This window comes from Lipomyces tetrasporus (genome assembly GCF_029532465.1).
Source record: "Lipomyces tetrasporus strain NRRL Y-64009 chromosome Unknown POJ06scaffold_5, whole genome shotgun sequence".
In the NCBI taxonomy this organism is placed as follows: Eukaryota; Fungi; Ascomycota; class Lipomycetes; order Lipomycetales; family Lipomycetaceae; genus Lipomyces; species Lipomyces tetrasporus.
Genome location: NW_026611600.1, coordinates 299404 through 320199, shown reverse-complemented (window position 1 = coordinate 320199; position 20796 = coordinate 299404). Strand labels below are relative to the sequence as shown.

Sequence of the window (20796 nt, the reverse complement as noted above, 5' to 3'; positions counted from 1 at the left end):
CAAAGCCCTAACCCAAAATTTCCATTCGTGCTCGTTGGACGATGGATGATTGCACTGATGGAAAAACAATATTATAGATCACTTCTGCCAAACAAATCATGACCGCTAGCACAGACGACGATTTATATCGACAAGGCTCGCAATACCGCCTCTGGTCATTTACCGCGGCTGAACTGTCCTCGATTCGCGAGAAGGTGAACGCGCATGCGATTGCCAAGATCAAGCGCGAACATGCCAGTCAAGGACTGGACGATCAGCCTGTTGAGTTTCTGAGTGTTGAGGAGGAACAAGATTTGGTCCTGTATTACTGTGGCAAAGTGCAAGATATGGCGGGCGTTTTTAAGCTGCCGTCGCATGTTAAGGTAAGTTGGTTGTTCTAATAGTGCCGTTGAGAATACTTATGACTGATCGGTAGGCTACTGCTATTTCATATTTGAAGCGGTTTTATCTAAGGTATAGCGTGATGGAGTATCACCCAAAGAATATACTGTAAGTGATTTTGGCTAGCGCTAATGACTTTGGGCTCACGCGGATGGTTAGCCACACCTGTCTCTTCCTCGCAGCAAAAGCCGAAAACCATTTTATCTCGATCGAAAACTTCACCCAGCTCCTCGCAAAAGTCACGCCCGAGTCGATTCTTGAACTGGAGTTTACGGTCGCTCAGGCGCTATCGTTCACGCTGATGGTGCACCACGCGTTTAATCCCATCCACGGGTACTTCTTGGACATACAATCCGTTTTCCCGTCCCGTATCGACGAAATCGGGGTTGCACATGATGCAGCGAGACGGTTTGCAAACGACAGTTTGTTTTCGGATGTCGCGTTTATGTTTACGCCGCCCCAGATTGCGCTTGCCGCACTTGCGATGGCGAATGACGCGCTGATTAAGGACTACTTAGAAGTGAAGTTTGGGAGGCAGTCAGGGCTGCTGGAGCAGTTGAACACAGTTATTAGAAACGTCAGAACGTATATCGAGGAGCGGGCACGGGAATTGTCAAAGGAACGGGTTGTGGCCATTGACAAGAAACTGTATTTCGTCAGCAATCCGGGCAAATTGAGGAAGCGCAAGGCGGACGACGATGCGAGTGCGGTTAATGGTGATACGAAGAAGGTCATGACTCAGAAAGTAGCCGATGATCTTATTTCGGAGTCGTGAACAGGAAGAACGGCAGGTATATTACGATCCAACGAGTCTCAGGTGGATGGCCAACAGCATTGAGTAATCATCCATCACTACGAGAGCGAATTGCTCAATTTTCAATTCGGAGCGGCATGTAGGAAAGTCGTGGCATGTTTTAATTGACACGCCTGGATCCTTACGTTCGCGACTGATCTCCATATCGTGGCAGAGTATTTATATTTACGAGCCATATATAGTCATGAAAATTTCGTCAATGCCAATTTAGGAGTTCGCGGATTTGTTGAGACTATCGGGACAAAGGAATTAAGTGTAGCAAGTGAGCAGTAGCGGGACGATCCACGTGCCTCACATAGGAGCATTGCTTGTTGGCGATAATACCAATTGGACATCTGTCTTAAGACTGTGCCAAGTCATGCTTATTTCCATTCCATATAAAGTTCATTGGTTTTTGTTTAGAAGCGGCGGTGGCAAACACCGTCGCCTCGGACTTTGCAAAGTGATCCTACAGCTGAGGATCGCCTGAGAAGCACGATACATGTATCCCACAAATAGCGCACACAGATCAAAGCTTGCATGATTTGAATCTGGAAGAGCCAGCCAAATCTCACGCTCAGCCGGTCGACCTATCTGTCGTACGATGCAGTGCACACTCAGACGTCCACAAGCGGGCAGTTTATTTGAAGGGTACATAGGCTGCCGATTGGTATACGGGAAATTATTTCTCGGCTGGTGCCAAGTGTCTGCCCATTGAACTTGCCGCTCTTCAAATTGGTGCACTAAATGCATGTACAACATTTCGTGGAGAGCCAGTTACCTTGAGAGTAGAGAGAATATAGCAACATCGTCAAGTGCAGTCCAGTAGGCATATCAAATGATATGTGCGCACAATATTGTGTCATTGTTTATACAAAAACAAGGCATGCGCGATAGTTAGTAGTAATTATTTCGTACAAACATGCAAGGCCCACCCGGCGCGCTGAATCCATGCGGCGCAGCGCGATAGACTGAGACTAAAGCATACGCGACGTCCCCAGTCGGGTCTGCTCCTAGCTGCTTCACCGGCACACTCGAAGGCCAGTATAACTGGCCTGGGCACAGTGCGATCGCTCCAATGGTGAGCCTTTACCGGTCAGCGCCATTTCTGACTCTGGTAGCGTCCCTGTTGTCAGTTATTTCTAGTTTCGTGATTCCATACTCGCGCTACCTATTTTCGGCCAGCTTCTCGTGGGCGTCATTCTGTCTGGCGACATTCTTGCCAATTGATCGGTTACTCCTTACGAATGATAATTTTCAAAAGTATAGACGGATTGATGTTGTTATTTGCTCAACTTGCATTGTGCTCAGTACAGTGTGCGCCAGTTTACTGGGAGAACGTGGTAATGGTCTTTCGTCAGTATGGTCCAATCTTTCGCTGTGAGCCGAAGCACCGTTCACTAAATCTCTTCAAGGTTTTGATTCCGTTGCTTGTTCACATTTTGCGGTTTCAGTACATGACGCATCCGGTAGCTGGTGGCGCAGACGACAGTCTCCATGAGCACGAGAAAAATATCACATACGGCACTACCAAAGTCGACATGAGCACGCTAGTCTTCATCACCATCACCTCGTTCCTCGCCCTGGCGCCAAACTATCCCGGCGCTTCGCAGCTTGTTTTTGGAATGTGTTCGAGTATTTTCGCCGCGACGTATCTGTCTATTTCGGATATCACCATCCCGCTCACACGGACAGTGCTGCGCGAAATATCAGCATATACTTGCTTGGGCCTATTACTGATGTCTCTACTGCTCGACGGCTGGGCAGGATGGAGTGAATTGGGAACGTCAGACGGGCTTGCGACCATGATATTCGTGTGGTCGTTGTTTTCCGCGATCAAGAACATAATCATCATGGTTCTCATTCAACAACTGTCGCCAATAAATGCGTCATTTGTCGATTTGATTGGCAACCTTAGCACAACGCTGTACTACCACACGGCCTGGAAAGTTGCCTCGATGTGTATTTCATACATGGCGATCGCAACCACATTGTTGCCCTCCCACATCGGCGACAAGAGGATCAAGTACTTGTCGATTCGCATGAGCAAGATGATTATCCTCGTCATTGCCCTATTTCTTCTTTGCTTTGGCGTCTTTATGGCGGCGAAGCCGCGGATTGGTGGTTCTTCTCAACGCGTAATAGTGTCGAATGTTGGCGGCAGGGATTCCTGGAACACAACTATCCATCCGATTTCGTATCTCATTGAATCACATACGGCCAAGTTTGAGGACTTTATGTCTAGACAGACGGCTACATATCCTGAAGCTGTGAAAGAGTACAGACGCAGGTATAACCTCAACCCACCGCCGAACTTCGATAAGTGGTACGCGTTTGCCACAGAAAAGAAAGCCGCTGTGCTAGATGACTACGACACGATACATCACAACTTACACCCATTCTGGGGGTTATCGCCGGCCACAATCAGACAAAGCGTACGCGACGCATTGGCAAATCCAGATAGTTTCCTGCTGGGCCTGTATATCCGGAACGGCGTGATCGCAAACGTGACTGGTGCCAAGGGCCAGTGGTTTGACGAAACTCTGACTGAAATTATATCCGGATTTGTACAGTTTTTACCAGATATGGATCTTGCATTCAACTTACTTGATTCGCCGCGCGTTGTGATGCCGCATGCGGATTTGGCAGCGTTATTGGACCACCAGCAGAAATCGGGGACAAAGAACGAGTTTACGATGATGCCATCAGAGGAGCTGGATGCTCCTGTGGTGCAGGGTTCTGCGACTTCTGATACTGTCTTTGAGTCGTTTTCGCAGCAATCCTCCTGGGGTCACGCAAAGTTATCGTGTGCGCCTGACTCACCACTGAAAACTACCCATATAGACCGTGTGAACCAATATGCACTTTCAATAGGCTTTATTAAGAATTCCACGGCTGCTTTGGATATCTGTTTATCACCATCATATAAGCGCCAGCACGGCGTATTCGTCCGCCCAGAGTTCTTCAGCATAGTGTCTGATCCCGTCCCAATATTTTCACAGAGCAAGCTTTCTTCATTCGGTGACATTCTCTATCCATCGCCCTCATATTTCGCTGAACGCGCCCCGTACGACCACACGCATGACATGCCCTGGGCAGAGAAGTCAGCTACGATGTTCTGGCGCGGAGCAGCGAGTGGGGTTCATTCCCGGGCCGGCACATGGCGACAGGGTCACCGGCAGCGGACTGTCTCGTATTTCAGCTCGTTTGCGGAGAATTGCACTATGCTGATGGATTTAAGCGAGTTGGAGAAACTGGGTAAACAGCTTGGAACGAGCGACTTGTTGGGGTGGTTTGAGGGGAGGTTGGCCGATGTCGCTGGTGATTCGCATTCGCATGAACTTCACGAGAGTATTATTCAAAAGCGGGATGTGCATGCCAAAATTAAAGATAATGCAGCTGAGAAGCTAGAGTCCAAGGATACAAGGAAAGCTCGCGACGAGAAAGGGCCGGCTGATGACGATCATGACCCCGAAGCTGATCAAGCTGATCACGAGTTCTACTCGGAAATGAGCAAGAAACAGATGGCTAATGATCAGAACACAGAGTCGCAGTTCGCGGAGCATTCAGTTCCTAAAGGAACGTTCGAGGGCTATATAGATCTCAAGTTTTCTAAATACCAGCAATGCGACAACGACGATTGTCGGGAACAGAAACAGACACTGGGAGCAGTCGCGCCGTCGTCGAATTTTCAGGACACATGGAAGTACAAATACTTGTTAGACATGGACGGCAACGGGCACTCAGCTCGGTATTACGCGTTCTTGAAATCACGATCGCTGGTAGTCAAGCAAACATTGTTTAAGGAATGGCATGATGAACGGTTAGTGCCGTGGGTGCATTATGTCCCGCTCTCCGTTGGTTTGAAAGAAGGCTTTGAAATACTGCGGTTCCTTCTCGAAAATGATATTTCTGCCAATTACATCGCGGATAGATCCAGGCGATGGTCAGCAAAAGCATTAAGGAAAGAGGACATGGAAGTGTATTTTTTTAGGCTTTTGCTGGAATATGGCAGATTAGTTGATGATAATCGGGATATCATTGGATGCATATAAGGTTTTGAGTATATGGTAGATCTGGATTGGTACTTTTCAGTGTACTTTAGCTTGTCACGATTAGACGCGAAGTTTTACTTGTTTAACTGTAATATATTTTTAATACGACAAATTACACCAAACCCAGTTCAAAACTTTTAATTGTCCATTACCGTATACCATGCAAACGTACAGTCTCTACACCGTTCGGGCCAAATTTGCGAGCTGCTTTCCCGTGATTGAAGTAAGCGGCTTTATTCTAATCCTCGGCTGCCGACCACCTTGCAGGGTACTTTCATTTTTGCTCTGTTGAATAATATTGTACACCAAGAACGGCGGCATTTCGCTGACATTCCGTGACTCGTCAGACGAGAGCAAGACCGAACTAGGATGGATGTACGCTAGCGATTCATGGTCGCGAATGCAGGATTTATCAACGCCGCCCTTTCCGCTTAATAGCGTGGTGTCGCGGATGAACGTGTACTGGTTCAGACGCAGGTACGGGACGTCTGCGACTTTAACTTTTTTCTTTCTTGGGCCTGATACGGAAAAAGGGGCCTCGTCGTAACCGACGACAAGATCGGCGCGAACAACAACTTGGTCGATAAAGCCAGATGTGACCATTTGCTTCAACGCTTTGACTTGCACGGCCGATGGCGCCCTTAGACCTGCGTTAAACTGAAGACTGGCGAGGTTTGGCGTGTTGACGGCAACGATCTGTGTTAGCTGATGTCGTAACTTGTGAATTTCCTCCATCGACTATACCAATTTATTAGCTTGTGGCACGATGTTCAGTGTTGAAAGTCATACCTTCTGACGCAAGAAATTATTAAAGCAGAATTCAGCCTTTGCGTCCTCGAATTCGTATGCGCAAATAACGCTCAGCAGCTTCAGCACATCAGATGACATGTCAAGACCCGAAAACTTGCGCTGGACAATATAATACTCTTTCCGCCGCCGCTTATTCACCTCGATCTCGCCATGCGTCATCTGGCTTTCATCGTCTGAGTCGCCACTGTTTTCGTCTTCTCGCATCTCGCTTTCTAGTCCGAGCTCGTGTTCGGACAAGAACGGGTCACCGACCGACAAGCCTGCGACTATGGCGATGATGTATTGGAGACAATCGAATTGCTGACCAATCACCAACATCTTTGCAAATCTCGGGGCTAACGGAAACACGCTCATAGTCCGGCCGAGATCTGTTAAGCGACCATCCTTATTAATCGCACCTAGGTAATGAAGTAGCTTCTCGGCTGTCTCCAATGTATTCCGATCCGGCGCAGTCGGGAACGGGAAGTTGGCAATGGTATCTATGCCCATGCTCTTCATCTGTAGGACAACGCTCTCGATAGGCATGCGCAGAATTTCTGCTTTCGAAAACTGATTGAATTCGCTTTCGTAAACGGCGGATGAATAGAGTCTGTAACAATGACCGGGGCCAGTTCGGCCCGCTCGACCTGCGCGTTGATCTGCGCTCGCCTTGGAAATCCAGCTGATGTCAAATCTCTGGACACCGGTTTCTTCATCATAGTGTCTCTCCTTCACGCGGCCGCAATCCACGACATAACGGATACCCGGGATTGTCAAACTGGTTTCTGCAACGTTAGTCGCAACAACACAGAGGCGAGCGCCATCGGGTGGGGGCTCAAAAATCTTGAGTTGCTGCGCTGTCGGGAGAAGAGAATATAGAGGCAAGACGTGCAATGGTCCAGAATTGATTTGATCCGTTTGTTCCTCGAAACCTTCTTCGACCTCGCCTGGTAGTAGCTCATCGTCCGATACGTTGTCATCGAAGGAAACCTCGATAACGTCGTCGCCTAGATCCACATCTTCGGCTTCCACGCCAGCTAAAATGCGTAAGAGCAAGCAAGTAACAATAGAGGAATAATAAATCTCACCTTCTTGGGCAGACAGTCTGAGAGAAACGTCGACCGATTCGTCATACATTGTCTTATTCTGATATCTTCCTTTCTTAGGGAACGCCCGACGGAGGCGTCGGCATAAATGGGTAATCTCGTTCTGTCCCGTAAGAAAGACAAGAATACCACCTGGAGGTAGACGCTGATGAATTTTACTGATTTTTGTGAATGCTTCGTCTAGATAATTGGCTGATGTACGACGACTGAAATGATTTGAGACCTAAGTTCGAATTAGAAAGTCACTCCGGCGTACCAAAAAAGAGCGACATACCGGATACTGTCTGGATTCAACGTTGAGAACAGGAGGAGAAACGTCAAAGAGAGTCCCATTCTCTACAAAGTCCGAAACTCGTAGTGTAGCAGACATGATAATGAGTTTGAGCGGCTTGGTAGATGATCCAAGCTCATTACTCATCTCATACCGGAGCTTCAAAACGCGGCTCAACACTCCGATCAAGATATCTGTGTTCACGTTGCGCTCATGAGCTTCATCAATTATGATCGCCGAGTATCTGCTAAGTGTGAAGTCTGATGACAGCTCACGTAGAAGGACGCCATCGGTCATGAACTTCATGGCAGTGCCCTCCTTCGTGTTTTGTTCAAATCGAACTTGATACGCAACTTTGCCTTTATGTTTCGGGCCAATTTCATCGCTGACTCGTCGTGCCATACTTACGGCTGCGACTCGCCGAGGTTGGGTGATGCCAATCATACCTGGGTTGTCGCTTTCTGCGTCACCATACCCAGCTTCGTACAGGAATTGTGGCACCTGAGTTGTCTTGCCACTGCCGGTCTCACCACAAACAATGACGCACAGGTTATTGTTGATGGCTTCCATAATCCGCTGCTCATCTTGAACGACTGGAAGCAAAATCCGCGCAGCTTGAATGTGAGGATGCCGGTTAACGTGAACGTAGTACGACTTTCGATTCTTAGCATTTTCAATCGTCACAATCTCTGGTGGTGGTGTCGCGCGATCTTCGGGCCGATCTACTGGATTATATTCGCCAATGATTTTCGGTAATGTGTTGATGTTAGACAAATCTTCCGCCTCACCACCTCGTAGCTGAGTTTCAGCCCAGTGCTTGAAACTTTCTCCACGTGATATTCGTGATCCAACAGCTGCTTCTTCTTCGTCTTCTTCGTTTTCTACCTCTTCCTCCTCGTCGCCGGCGTCGTCATCATCAGACGCATGCGAGCCGTCGCTGTCGTTCGCATCGCCATGCTCAACTCCGTTGCTCGCATTGTTGTCTGAGTCGGCTAAACCTTTCTCGTCATCTACATCATTTCCAGCAAGGACCTTGGTAACGGATGACTGCTCATCATCAAATCCATGCCACTCCTCTTGTTCATCTTCATATTGATCTGGATCTTCTTCTTCGTCTTCTTCATCCTCGTTGTCGTTGTCGTCGTTGATATTATTGTCGTCGCTCTCGTCCTCAGTAAGATTTATATCGTCAGCAGAATGATCATCCTCACTACTGTAGTCACTATCACTAGACATCACGGGAACCTTGACCTTGCGCAGTTTTTCTTGTTCCAGCCTGACACGCCAGGTATATGGTATTTTCTTGCTACTACCCGCGAGCGATGTAGACGTTTTCGGCCTTTTCTGCAAATTGCCAAACCCAAATCCCGGACCAGACGCAAATAGACTCGTGGTAGATTCAATTCCATTAGGTACGACAGGACTTGGCTCTGTGACTCCAGAGGTGGCCGGAAGAAATTCTTCGCGTGCTCGCTTTAACGACGCAGCCCGTTCAGGTCGTGCTGGCTCTGATTCAGGTTGGTCCGCGCTAAGTGGGAGCTCTGGAATGGTCGTTCGCTCTTCGTATAATAACCTCGAAGTCTCTTCATCCAGAATGCCTAGCTTCTCTTTCAATAGCGCTTCCCGCAGCTGTTCTCGCCTCGTCTCGTTCTTTGTGCCAAGTCTCTTCAAACTGTGGAGCAAGGACGTATCAAACTTCGAGTCCGCCAATTTCTGTAAAAGCACTTTTTTTTCCTCTCGTTTTAGCTGTCGTTCAATGTATTTATCTAGCCGTTTCTTCTTTGCTTTAGAAAACTTCGACTCTGGAGGTTTGAGCAACAGTTCCAACTCTGCCTTCTTTGCAGCCTTCTCGTCTTCCGTCATCGGTACCAGAACCGGTGCGTTAGGATTGAGCTCTTCATGAACTAGTTCCAGTGTACTCGCTTGACCACCGATCTCGTCCTCGCCATGCTCAGCCGCTGCTGGCCGCCGAATCGCTCGAGCCTGACGCGAGACTTTCAGCTTCCTCTGTTTCGCGATCGCTCCGGCACGCGCCTTATCGTTATGCCGAGCTCGATATTTTGCCATAGCGACAACCTAGACCTGTAATACTCTATATAAATAACATCGGGATCATCTTCCAATCGAACACGCCGCTGGATAACTGATGACTTTATCAGTGAGAGTGCGCGGTCTCGAATTTTTTTGAAGGTTTTCAGGAGTAACGTCTACCCGGCCTCGCTGTTGGGAGCAATAAAACCCTTTCCCATAACTTCCGTCGGCACATCTCGCGTTCTACTCTAATTGATGAGTGTATAATTGCATATTCTACATTCCTGAACAGGATACGTGGTTATTCTAGCCTGAAATTAATAAAATTTATTGCACGGGTATGGCATTGAGATACTTTCCTATCAAAATAACGCAAGGATGTTTCTCATGAGAATGCAATTATGCCAAGACGTACTAACATGATGAAAACATGGACAAATAATACATGAGATGTACAAAACAGTTCTAATATCCACCAACAACGCCGAACTTTTCTGAACCCGCTAGACCATTACTCAGTTATCGATCAAAAATTTTACCAATCCCACTATAACTACCACAATTCACCAATCATTTCTTGCCCGTTTTCTGCTTCTTGGCAGGGAACACCAGCGACCTGATTCCCTGTTTCTTTTTGGTCATAATTTTTGACGCCTTTTTCTGTTTCCATTGCTCGTTTCGGGACCCCTTCCATCCACTCGTGCTGACTTTAGGAGTAGGAGCCGAGTCAACGTCCATGGCAGCTGCACCATCTGAACCAAGAAGCAGAAAATTAGCACTCATGAATATACGTAGACATTGTGCATAGAGCACTAGAATAAGCCAATCAACACGACAGGTTACTCATAGACATCAATGAAGGTAATGCTCTCATGATCGAGTAAGCCCAACCATGAATAAGCCTCCTCGCTCATCTGCCCCGAAGACGAAAAACCAGAAAACAAAGAAGAAAGAGCATTATACCAACCTTCTTCAGTGCTAACGCTTGCAGGCTCAGACGCACTCGTACTGGATGCTGCAGCGGCGTTCTGCGAAGGGTCGGTGCCTCCGGTCAGTTTCTGCGACAGCCGGGCTGTTCGTGCCAACACGACGGGCTCGAAAACGGCCGCACGTTTGATTCCGCGATTGCGGACTTTAGTTTTCGCTCTTAAGGATTTGGCCATTATGTAGTAATAATGGTGTTCGTTACAAATGTGGCGGAGGATGGAGGTGCGGAGTGGGAAAGCTTGAAAAAATTACCGATGAAGTTCGCCATCGCTCGGCAGGCGGGAGCGATCGGTCCAAACTCTAGCAATCCGCAAGCCATCTCCAGCTCCAACATTCTGCGAATTATGAACACGACCTACAGCTACTAACTCCTTGCGCCAGTTTCTGTAGCGTGCTGCATACCGTGATATACGCATAAGGGTAGGATTTATTAATAATTTCTTTAATTCTGTTGTAACTGATAGTAGTAGCAGGGGGTCGCTTGGCTTGGAGGTTTGTACCCGGTGCGAGATAAACACCAACGGGTCAACTTCAACAGCACCGCCATCTCACCAGAGACTGAAAAATGATACCAGAGGATACTTTTTCGAGACACAATGTTCGTGTTGACTACTTCCTTTATTGCGGCCGCGATTGATCGCGCTAACCGAGACGAAACTAGGAGCTCCTGCGATACGTGAACCAGAATCTTACAATCCCTCCACTGAAGGCTATTTGTAAGACAGTAGGACTTCCCATGCAGGGTCGCAAGAATATGCTGCAGATGCGAATTGTTGGTCGATTGAATGAGCTTCGCGCGGCAAACCGAGTTAATGACTACGAGGTATTGAAGAGATCTATTTTGGACCAGTATGCGGAGCATTTCGCCACTAGACCAGTGTATGTTGTTGTTAAGACGAATTTGGAGACGATGTGGGTGTTAATGTATAGTAGGTGGAATAGTCCGCCGGCCGCGACTGGGGTCTCAGCGTATGCAGGCACCGCTGCTGCTACCAATCGAATGGCTCCTGCTATGGCCAATGGTACGATTGCAGGGACAGGAGGTGCCGGTAAGCTTATGGAACATGGAGTAGAAGAAGTGTGTTTGTGACTAAATCAATTAGAACCGATGGTCTTCAAATCGAGTCCTTTTTTTGTACTCCTAGCGCAATTATATAACCCGTGCTACTGTGGAGGTAAGGATGTTCCATTATCTGCGTATCATTAGTGCTAATTACATGCAGCCATTCCCGAACATCGGAGTTCGTTCAACATGAGCTTTCGCTTCACTCAATCACAGCTCGACAAAATGAAAGACAGTACGTATCGCGTGTACCTGCTCTCAGCATTATCCGAAGATGCATACCGACAAGCAACAATTCAGTTCCCACAAAGCATGGAAATTAGGGTCAATGGTAAAGTCGTACAGGTGAATTTGCGAGGGTTGAAGAATAAGCCGGGGACAGCGAAGCCTGCGGATTTGACAGATTACATGGCAAAGGATACGATGACTCGGAATGTGGTCGAGGTGGTTTATGCGTACACGAGGCAGAGATATACGGTCACACTGCATCTTGCCCGCAAGCGCAGCGTGCAGGATATCGTTACGCGCATAGTTGCTGGGAAACGGCTTGCGAAGGAGACTGTGATTGGGCAAAGTATGTTGATTCGAGTTCGAGCGATATCTACAACTGCTAACAGCTAACAGTCACCAAAAACCACGTTGACGACGACGACATTGTCGCGACATCGAGTATCGTGAGTTTAAAATGTCCTCTATCATTTGGACGGATACAAGTGCCAATCCGAACGATAAGGTGCTCGCATGTGCAGTGCTTTGATGCCACTTCGTATATCCAACTTCAAGAACAAGCTCCGGTATGTGCTCGTCTTAAGTTCACAGACACGAATTAGGCTGACAGCTAAGTAGACTTGGCAATGTCCCATCTGCAATATTTACGCGCCAATAGAGGATCTCGTGGTGGACAACTACTTTGATGAGATTCTGAAAAACACGTCGAAGGAAGTCGAGTCGATAGAGATAGATCCGAGCGGAACGTGGCGAGTGCCAGAGCAGAACGGTGCGGTCGACGATTCTGACTCAGAAGACGAGATGGGTGCAGGACGGTCAACGCAACGTCCTGGCGCGCTCGAAGTCATCGATTCCTCTCCAGGACGTGGTGGCAGTCGTGCACCGGCGAATGTTATTGATTTGACACTCAGCGATGATGAGGAGACAGCCCGGCCGACCTCTCGGCAAGGTCAACTGGCTGCATTGCACAATGGATCAAGCAATCATGCAGCCGAGTCACCGGAGGGTCGTCGCGAATCAAGCAGTCTGTCTGGGTTATTCACTCCCAGCGAGCCAGGAGAAGAGTATCAGACCGATCAAGGAAATGACAATATTCGTGAAGAGAGCATTGACGACGCGGATGGTCCGCTTTCGATGTTGGCAGAGGCGATCCGGCGCGGTGAGACTGAGGGTGTGGAACCATCTACTTCGATAATAGAGACGCCTAATCGCATTGAGAGTTTTATAAACTCGATTCCAGACTTTTCAGATTATGTACCATCACCTACTCCGCCACCACCATTACCCAATGAGTTGGTGCAGCATGGCGTGCAGCAGTTTAGACCAGGTACACCATCGCGGTCTTATCCTGGCTCGGCGCCGCCATTTTCTCTGCCAGCGATAACTCCTCCTATTGATACGCTCAGACAAGAATCCCAGACCGCAATGACGCCATCCCCTCCGCCGGCGCGAGGATATTTCTCGTCGCCGCCTAGACCTCAATTCGGGACTTTCACGACGAGCGCGAGCCCCAGACCCATAAGCGCTCCAGTAACTGCGCCAGTCTCGCCGAGCGCGAATCGTGGCACTGTCGCGAATGGCGCGACGTCATCGCCGATTCCACCTGGCGTTTCGGCGCCGGCAATTCCACACTCGACACGGTCGGCGTCGGAAGCACTAGGACCGGCAAGCGAGTCGGGCGACGGGCCTCCGGCCAAGCGGCACAACTCGGGTCCACTGTCGTCAGCAAGCGGCGACCGCGTTGCGATTCCGGAGTGGGCTATTATGCCATCACCGTCGGCTTCGACAGTTGTTATCGAGCAGTCGTCGGACAGGGTGGGACACGGTGATGATGAGGCGAGGTGATGTGTAACGATAGGATTGGAAGAGTTTTTACGGTTATTATTATTGGGGCGTTTGGCTATTTGTGGGATTGATTGATGGCTGTGTGTAATTTGTACATTAAGCTGCCTGTAGAGAATAATAATAATGATATGGCTGGTTACTTCTGTACCGAATCTATTAAATACAGTTTATGGTTTAATCGCGGTCATTCTTAATACACGCGGGGAGGCGCAGGCGAAAATAGATCCCACAGACGAGTGATTAAACCTTAAACAGTTCTGAGAGTGGGTGAAGATGACGCGTCCTGGGGCGGTGCTCTTGGCTGTGCGTGTGGCGATATTGGGTTATAAATGGAATAATTCAACTAACTAGAGCAACTAAATTATTTGGAGTAACTAGCGGCCATAACTCGCTTTTCGCAGCTTACGGGTGCGGGTGGCTGCGTGACTTGAAAACATATTGCTCGTACCTGGTCACATCCCTGGGTGACTAGTTCGTGACTTGCCTGACAGCAGGTCAGGAGTTCCCATGTTAGAAGTGCGTCAGGTCACCGATTGCGTAGCTTAGACAGGGGCTGACAGGAACAAGTGACATGACCTGTCACCGCCGAGGCGCGGTAATAATTGATGCGCAGCCTTCGTTAGTTTCACCCTTGAACCTCCCTCGTGGACAAAGCGTCATTGATATAACACTGTTCGTCGGTCCGCCTGCTGGGTTCTTCCATTCTTGCTTCATATCCGTAGACATAATACCCATCATGAAATTCAGCACGGTTGGTTCATTCACGCTTCTGTTATGCGCATCCGTTCTGGGGTCGCCGATAATACAGCACCGGTCAGCAACACCCGGCGTCGTCCACTTCCCGATAGAAGCCCGGACACCGCCAAAAGAGCGTCTGGTCAGACGGCTCCGGAAACGAGACTCGAACTCGACCGTCACAATGACGCTCGACAATGAAATCAACAACGGCGCATATCTGACAAACATCACCGTCGGCACGCCCGGACAGAGTCTCCGCGTACAGGTCGACACAGGCAGTTCGGACTTGTGGGTCCAGAGCTCAGATAATCCGGACTGCCAGGTCTCGCAGAACTTCTGCGCCACGACAAAGACATTCGACGATGCCGACAGCAGCTCGTTCACGGCCACTTCCGCGGACTTCACAATCACATATGCCGACGGGTCGTTCGCAAGGGGCGAGTACGTCAAGGACACGCTCGGTTTCGGTGGCATCGCTGTCGACGATTTCCAGTTTGGTTTGGCCACGAATTCGACCTCCAGTCTTGGTGTGTTTGGCATTGGCTTCGACACAAACGAAGTTGCCTCCACGACATACGAGAATCTGCCGGACCGGTTGGTCTCGGAAGGGTTCATTGGCGTCAAGGCCTATTCACTCTGGCTTAATGATATTGATTCTTCGACGGGTAACGTCTTGTTTGGAGGGCTCGATCTCGGCAAGTTCACGGGCGAGCTGGTGACGGTCGACATGCTACCTACCGTGGCCACGATATATGCCCAGTTCTTGCTCAGGCTTACGGACATCACGTACGGATCTGGGTCATCTAATAATACCACGATTTTGTCATCCTCGAACGGCGACCCGGCGGTTAATGTTGTCCTCGACTCAGGCACGACGTACGGCGTTCTTCCCGAGTCGATTGTTTCTGCAATTGCCGAGGCGATTGGCTCAACCCAGTACTCTTCCGACTACGGCCTCTACCTTCTCGACTGCTCGCTCCAGGATTCGACCGCGACGGTCAACTTGACGTTTAACGGTCAGGCCACCCTCGCGGTCGGCCTCAACCAGCTCGTCGTCCCAATCGAGTACAACTCGCAGGGTAACACTCTGTGTGCGCTCGGCGTGCAGGCGTCGTCGTCATCCACAAGCGACGCGCTGCAGTCGGCCACGTACCTCCTCGGCGACGCATTCCTGCGGTCAGGATACATAGTCTACGATCTCGACAACAAGCAAATCTCCCTGGCCCAGGCCGTCTTCAACTCTGACACGACCGACATTGTCGTCCTGAACTCGACCGGCGTGACCGGCCAGTCTGGCAAAGGCACCAGCAGCACGTCGTCCGCGTTAAGACTGCGCGGTCCAGGCTTGTGGGCCGTAGTCGGCGTCGCGCTTTTGGCGGGCGTTTTTGTCTTATGAGATGGCCAATAAGGCGTTTTGCGGATTATGTGATATGTAAAATTTCGGTTGGGAGCATATATGGGATTGGAAAATGAGCACTCGGTCGTTTCCTGTAGATTTTTATTTATTTTAATGGCGTGATTTGGATGGTTTTATTGCTGCCTTGTTTGCTATATATCTGCCGATGCTAATTGCTATCGTGTAAGCAACCAATATCCGAACAAAATTAGCAGCTATCATTTCTGGATACCTTAACCCTGGATGTTAATTTTTCCGATGTGATCCGTCTCGTCCGCCGGGTAACAACATCAACTAACCATCATCTTGCAAGTCACACCTTGCAAGTCAGGAACGCCCCCCTTAATCCACCCCCCTAATATTTGCACTGGGAGGTTGGAATTTAATTAAGGGATAAATTGAGCCCTGGCCACAGGCCCCTCACATCCGACGTAACCCTAACCCTTGACCTGGCTGCCTTTTTCAGTATATGAGTCCTGTCCATCGATAGCTAACTCATCGAGCCCTGGCAGAGCTCTCAACTCTCTCTGAAGATATGAGGCACTCACTCGCTGCCAATAATCACCTTCCATATGTCCATCTTTAAACTCGTCTTCTTCCTCGAGAGCCCTAGCAATATTTTCCGCTGCCCCACTCGCCCATAACACACGGGCAATACCATGGCGTAGATTGCAAAGCAGAGGTGAAGGACGTGCGATAGATCGCGATGCCTTGCCAAAAATAATCTCTTCACCATCGCGATGGCGAAGAACTTCAGCAGGCAGTTTCCGATCTGGAGCAAACTTTCTGAAGAAATACCGGTCATCTTGACATTCCAGACTAAATTCAAATAAGCCAAAAGCGGCATGAGTCAATGCATCTAGTAACAGTGCATTAGACGGATCATTGATGTTTTCGCCAGTTAATAAGTGTTCCATATCTTGGCCCACAAACCTAGAAAGCATTGTTCGTAAGCCTGAATGTCCGTTAGCACTAAAGGGGACGATATGTGCAGCTTGAAGCGTTACACCTCCATAAGCACGGCGAACCGGTGAAACTTCCGGCGGCGCACTCTTGTCCATCGCCTTTCCCACAAGAGAAATCCAGCCATCGCGCTGTATTAACTAAATAAGCATTAGCCGGTTATACTTGTCAACAGAGGACTCATTACAAACCAATTTCTTCAAGCTCATTTGCTTCCTCCTAGCAGTCGAGCTTCCTTCAGATGGTGTGGGAGTTCTTCCCTTGGCCATCATAGGAACCAGCATACCGTAGAAAATTGCACTCGTCCAATTCTCCAACACCTTCATGAGAAGTTTTGATTCTCGAAATCGTCCGGCAACGCCTTCCCAATTTCGAGGTGCTTTTGGTGTGAACACTCTCACCGCGAAAACCCTGCGAAAGGGTGCGCCGACCGGTGACAAAAACTCCGAGAGCGCCTCTATTTTCTCGGTTTCGTCGGTTAATTTCGTCCAGAGATCATTCGAGAGTAACACGGGATTGTAACTAACCTCGAGCAGAGCCAAGGCTAGTGAAATCACCTCTGAAGGATTATTCCCATAGGGCAAAAGGATAGACATCACACCTCTAGATAGACGTAATATTGTTCTTATAGTCTCAATTAAAGACTTCTGCTCAAAATCGGTGGGATAAACAGTGGACGACATTGATAACTGGTGTTGACTCGTCGAAAGTCGAGAGATCACAAAAGTAACGATCAATTCAATTTGCCTGCGGCAGCAGATCGCCGCCGCACGCGGTGCGACATTATTGGGCCTATTTTCGGGTTGCAACGATCTGAGGAAACGGTGATGCGGATGCGGCGTATCTACCACTGAGGAGGGTATATTAACGCAGTCGCTGAACATTTTGGACTTTGGAATGTCATATAACACACACTTGCTACCCTTGGAGCTAGCGGTCATATAGCGCGTACCCGATCGAGGCTGATACAATATTATTTAATTAATTTGCTGGAAAAATGTCTGCTCCAGTTACGGCAGTAATGACCTTGAATCTTAAGCCAGTCGCCGCCATAGAACACCTGCGCGTGGGATTTCTGAGATCTTCGCCAAGCAGGAAGCCTTTCATCGCCTAAGTTGGGGGAGATGGGAGGAATCGCCAGACAAAGTACTGATGCTTATCGGTAATTGTCATTTTTTCGGTTCAAACTCGGGTCGGACACTAATAATTTACTGCAGACTGGGATCATCTTGAATCTCACAGGAAGTTCGAGAACTCAGGAGCTGATTACAAGGCCGTTTTAGGCGCCTTGAAACCAATACTGGTACGGTGGTTGGGTTAATCCTATCTGCGAGCCAGCAAGTACAGACACCACTTCATATATTCTGGCTCGCGTTCAAAGCATGTATATATATATAATATTCACACAAATATACTACGTGACAACCAACGGAATTCCGAGCAAGACAACCACAAGATGACAGCAAGAAGCCCAGTCAACAAATCTACCGCAACGACGCACCAGTCGTGGCATATCTTACGGGCTTTCTCTCTGTCCGTTGGCTGGACTCGGGGCCCCTAGCCACTTAGATGGATTCGCGATCGGCGCCACGCGACGTGAGGCTCTGCTGCCGAGCTGCGCGACCTTATTGTCTACACTACAAACTCCACAATTGCGAGTTTGAGTCATGGAAAACCTCAGTAAATTATTGAAACAGCAGTGCCCATTCGTAAATGTCAACTTGACGCCATTATGCTCAGGGTACGTACTGAGACTGTCGGCTTTGCAACAGCTTCAAGCGTTGCTCCGTGAATAGCTTGGCTCGAAGGTTGCACAGAGAGCTTATGCCGACAACAACACGGCTCGCTGGGTCTTTTTCTCAATCCTATCTTACCCTAGAATCCCCTACTAAACCCTCAGTAACAAGTTGAACCGATCGCCGGGTAAGGCTAATGCCACGCGGAGCTCCTGTCCACAAGGGGTTGTATTGATTCACGACGGTTTCAGCTGGGGTGACCAAAAATTGCCGGGCCCAAATATGTCCCACTGAAATAAATACTGCGTTTTCGCGCCAGCCTGACCAAGTTCTCAATGTTTATCGGTAAGTTAGTGTTGTTAGACTCTATGCTGTCAAGAGCACTATTCAATTTAGTGTCCGTGCTGGTCAGTTATTAAGCTGTCATGACAACAACCGCATCCTCGTGGCAATTTGTGCCTCCATCCCTCGACAATGTTGAGCAGATAGAGAATTATCGAAACGGTGGTTTTCATCCTGTTTCTATCGGAGATAGCTTTTCCAGAGGAAGATATCGAGTACTTCACAAACTTGGGTTCGGAGGATTCTCGACTGTCTGGTTAGCGCGAGACGAACACAGTCATCTGCTTGTCTCTCTCAAAATAATCATCGCAGAGGCTTCGAATACATATAATGAAAGGAGTATAGTATCTCGTCAGGTGGAAAGGTTATGCGCAGTGGAACTGGGAACCACGCAGACACCTGAATAATTGGACCTGGTCAGGCAGTTTCACAGAGCTCATCCTGAAAAACCATGTTCGCCTCAACTAAACCAATCACGCCGCGACAAAAAACGATTAGCGAAAAAGAGAGTGTATCTTGAGATTACTACTTGCGTCATTCTTTGGGATCTTGTTTTCCGCCCATTCTAGTTCTCGTCCATGCCTCGCAGTTTGAGCCCTCGGGTCGTCGTAACATTATCCGATTTCTTCCCTAACAGCAAAAGTCGTCAACCCTTACCGGAACCACATATGGCTACGCCGTCAGCAATAGGATATCATTTCGTCACAAATGGACAATAATTATTAAAATAAATCTCCGCCTGGTTCTCCCCTCGTACCCGACCAGCCAGCCATCACACCGGCGTCTTCGTCTCTGCCTCAACAAGAGCTCCAATGACAGAATCAGTTTCTGTCGCCAAGGTGGCGGATCCCGACTTCTTTATTGGAACGCAAGAAGCTTCGTTCATTCTTTGCACAGCTTACGCTGAAGCTATCAGTGAATCGTGCCAGATTCCCGGATGAGTCTGTCAAGATCGGCTATGCAGCATCTCATCTACGTGGTCCGGCATTCGAGTGGTTCGCAGCAATGATGTCAGAGGATGTAAGGATCTAGTGGGTGAGTTCCTACGAATCTTAGGGGAAATGGTTCGTGGGCTCCCAGCCCCTCAATCCAGGTAGTGGACGTACCCCGTACGTCCCCTCCTTTAGTTTCAGAGATCAAAATGGCTCATTTAGAGACTTTTCTTCGATCTTTCTGAACATCCCGCCTGTCGAGGTGTAACAACCCCCCTCTTCCCCGGAGTAGATTGACATATCACTGGTGATGGATATATCACTGGGTGATTGGGATGTCAAGTGAGATTGATATATCACAGGGGAATGGACATATCACAGAGTGATATTGTGTGATGTAAATTATAGTTTGTATTATCGACATCACATAGGAGATTCCGGAATCACCCGGTCTCTCAAATGTCGATCTATAAGAAGGTGCCTCTGATCTTCAAGGAGGAGGCAGACTTCAGTCGAATAGACATTCCCCCCCCCCAACTTGCATACTTCTTCTAGCTACGCTATAGTGATCCCTCCCTGAACCCTTTTAGTGCAACCGCACGTTACAACTTCTGAAGTCTCTTTTATCTCAGGACTGATCACTATGGCCAGACGGAGTACCAGGTCGGTTGGCAGGAATGTCATTGTTCGGGACGCAAGTCCTATCTCAGAAAACATCAACGGTGATGGCATTGATGTTCTAGCGCCCATGAGTCTCAACAAGATGCAGCAGCTCATCGAAGAAGAAGCGCTTTCGGTCGAACAACTTCAGACTCTTAGTGATAGAATCAGAGAGGCAACGAAGGCTCGCGAAGGAACCTTACGCCGAAGCCGACATGAGTCAGACAGTGATGACGATGACGACAGGCCCCGGAAGCGACGGGCTGACCATGATCTGAAATACACCAATATCAAAGAACTCAAATTGGGAGCTACACTGAAGCAGTGGACAAATTGGAAGTTGGAGATCAATCGGGCATTCGATGGAGCGCCGTACAAGTATGATAACGACCGCACGAAGGTGATCAAGGCGTTGATGCACCTTGGTGAAGATTGCAAGACTTTGTGGAATAACCACATACGCCGGCATCCTGATGATGA

At 48.7% G+C, this 20796-nt stretch overlaps 7 protein-coding genes across 7 annotated transcripts; 4 read left to right on the top strand and 3 right to left on the bottom strand.

Moving 5' to 3' along the window:
* Positions 1-42: 42 nt before the first annotated feature.
* POJ06DRAFT_100876 (cyclin-like protein) lies at positions 43-1167 on the top strand. The gene is made up of 3 exons (XM_056183910.1): positions 43-362; positions 416-489; positions 541-1167. Exons 1-3 carry the CDS (start codon positions 99-101, stop codon positions 1154-1156), a joined length of 954 nt encoding a protein of 317 aa, XP_056043733.1. The 5' UTR covers positions 43-98; the 3' UTR covers positions 1157-1167.
* A 921-nt stretch (positions 1168-2088) lies between these two features.
* POJ06DRAFT_252258 (uncharacterized protein) lies at positions 2089-5350 on the top strand. Its single transcript, XM_056187500.1, has 2 exons — positions 2089-2534; positions 2590-5350. The coding sequence occupies exons 1-2, from the start codon at positions 2253-2255 to the stop codon at positions 5227-5229; spliced, it is 2922 nt and encodes a 973-aa protein (XP_056043732.1). The 5' UTR covers positions 2089-2252; the 3' UTR covers positions 5230-5350.
* On the bottom strand, positions 5351-9560 carry POJ06DRAFT_252256 (P-loop containing nucleoside triphosphate hydrolase protein). Its single transcript, XM_056187499.1, has 4 exons — positions 7399-9560; positions 7107-7347; positions 6019-7055; positions 5351-5967 (listed from the first exon to the last, which is right to left on the bottom strand). Exons 1-4 carry the CDS (start codon positions 9460-9462, stop codon positions 5407-5409), a joined length of 3903 nt encoding a protein of 1300 aa, XP_056043731.1. The 5' UTR covers positions 9463-9560; the 3' UTR covers positions 5351-5406.
* A 165-nt stretch (positions 9561-9725) lies between these two features.
* On the bottom strand, positions 9726-10654 carry POJ06DRAFT_252253 (uncharacterized protein). The gene is made up of 2 exons (XM_056187498.1): positions 10394-10654; positions 9726-10178 (listed from the first exon to the last, which is right to left on the bottom strand). Exons 1-2 carry the CDS (start codon positions 10587-10589, stop codon positions 9997-9999), a joined length of 378 nt encoding a protein of 125 aa, XP_056043730.1. The 5' UTR covers positions 10590-10654; the 3' UTR covers positions 9726-9996.
* Positions 10655-10707: 53 nt separating this feature from the next.
* POJ06DRAFT_100850 (PINIT domain-containing protein) lies at positions 10708-13835 on the top strand. Its single transcript, XM_056183909.1, has 7 exons — positions 10708-10833; positions 10884-11011; positions 11075-11462; positions 11517-11588; positions 11637-12050; positions 12101-12270; positions 12323-13835. The coding sequence occupies exons 2-7, from the start codon at positions 10979-10981 to the stop codon at positions 13547-13549; spliced, it is 2304 nt and encodes a 767-aa protein (XP_056043729.1). The 5' UTR covers positions 10708-10833; positions 10884-10978; the 3' UTR covers positions 13550-13835.
* A 450-nt stretch (positions 13836-14285) lies between these two features.
* Positions 14286-15683, top strand: POJ06DRAFT_281392 (aspartic peptidase domain-containing protein; the record flags this gene model as incomplete). The annotated part of the gene is made up of 1 exon (XM_056189948.1): positions 14286-15683. The coding sequence occupies one exon, from the start codon at positions 14286-14288 to the stop codon at positions 15681-15683; it is 1398 nt and encodes a 465-aa protein (XP_056043728.1).
* A 437-nt stretch (positions 15684-16120) lies between these two features.
* Positions 16121-17329, bottom strand: POJ06DRAFT_197064 (uncharacterized protein; the record flags this gene model as incomplete). Its single annotated transcript, XM_056185058.1, has 2 exons — positions 16121-16786; positions 16838-17329. The coding sequence occupies 2 exons, from the start codon at positions 17327-17329 to the stop codon at positions 16121-16123; spliced, it is 1158 nt and encodes a 385-aa protein (XP_056043727.1).
* Between the last annotated feature and the right edge of the window lie 3467 nt (positions 17330-20796).

Excerpts from the sequence above, each read along its gene's own strand:
- POJ06DRAFT_100876 (XM_056183910.1), top strand. The coding sequence starts at position 99 with ATGACCGCTAGCACAGACGACGATTTATATCGACAAGGCTCGCAATAC. Across the intron at positions 363-415 it reads AGCTGCCGTCGCATGTTAAG|GCTACTGCTATTTCATATTT; the intron begins GTAAGTTGGTTG and ends ACTGATCGGTAG. Across the intron at positions 490-540 it reads TATCACCCAAAGAATATACT|CCACACCTGTCTCTTCCTCG; the intron begins GTAAGTGATTTT and ends GCGGATGGTTAG.
- POJ06DRAFT_252258 (XM_056187500.1), top strand. The coding sequence starts at position 2,253 with ATGGTGAGCCTTTACCGGTCAGCGCCATTTCTGACTCTGGTAGCGTCC. Across the intron at positions 2,535-2,589 it reads GTGGTAATGGTCTTTCGTCA|GTTTTGATTCCGTTGCTTGT; the intron begins GTATGGTCCAAT and ends AATCTCTTCAAG.
- POJ06DRAFT_252256 (XM_056187499.1), bottom strand. The coding sequence starts at position 9,462 with ATGGCAAAATATCGAGCTCGGCATAACGATAAGGCGCGTGCCGGAGCG. Across the intron at positions 7,348-7,398 it reads TTGAATCCAGACAGTATCCG|GTCTCAAATCATTTCAGTCG; the intron begins GTATGTCGCTCT and ends ATTCGAACTTAG. Across the intron at positions 5,968-6,018 it reads ATAATTTCTTGCGTCAGAAG|TCGATGGAGGAAATTCACAA; the intron begins GTATGACTTTCA and ends AAATTGGTATAG.
- POJ06DRAFT_252253 (XM_056187498.1), bottom strand. The coding sequence starts at position 10,589 with ATGGCCAAATCCTTAAGAGCGAAAACTAAAGTCCGCAATCGCGGAATC. Across the intron at positions 10,179-10,393 it reads AAGCGTTAGCACTGAAGAAG|ATGGTGCAGCTGCCATGGAC; the intron begins GTTGGTATAATG and ends TTCTTGGTTCAG.
- POJ06DRAFT_100850 (XM_056183909.1), top strand. The coding sequence starts at position 10,979 with ATGATACCAGAGGATACTTTTTCGAGACACAAT. Across the intron at positions 11,589-11,636 it reads TAACCCGTGCTACTGTGGAG|CCATTCCCGAACATCGGAGT; the intron begins GTAAGGATGTTC and ends AATTACATGCAG. Across the intron at positions 12,271-12,322 it reads AACTTCAAGAACAAGCTCCG|ACTTGGCAATGTCCCATCTG; the intron begins GTATGTGCTCGT and ends ACAGCTAAGTAG.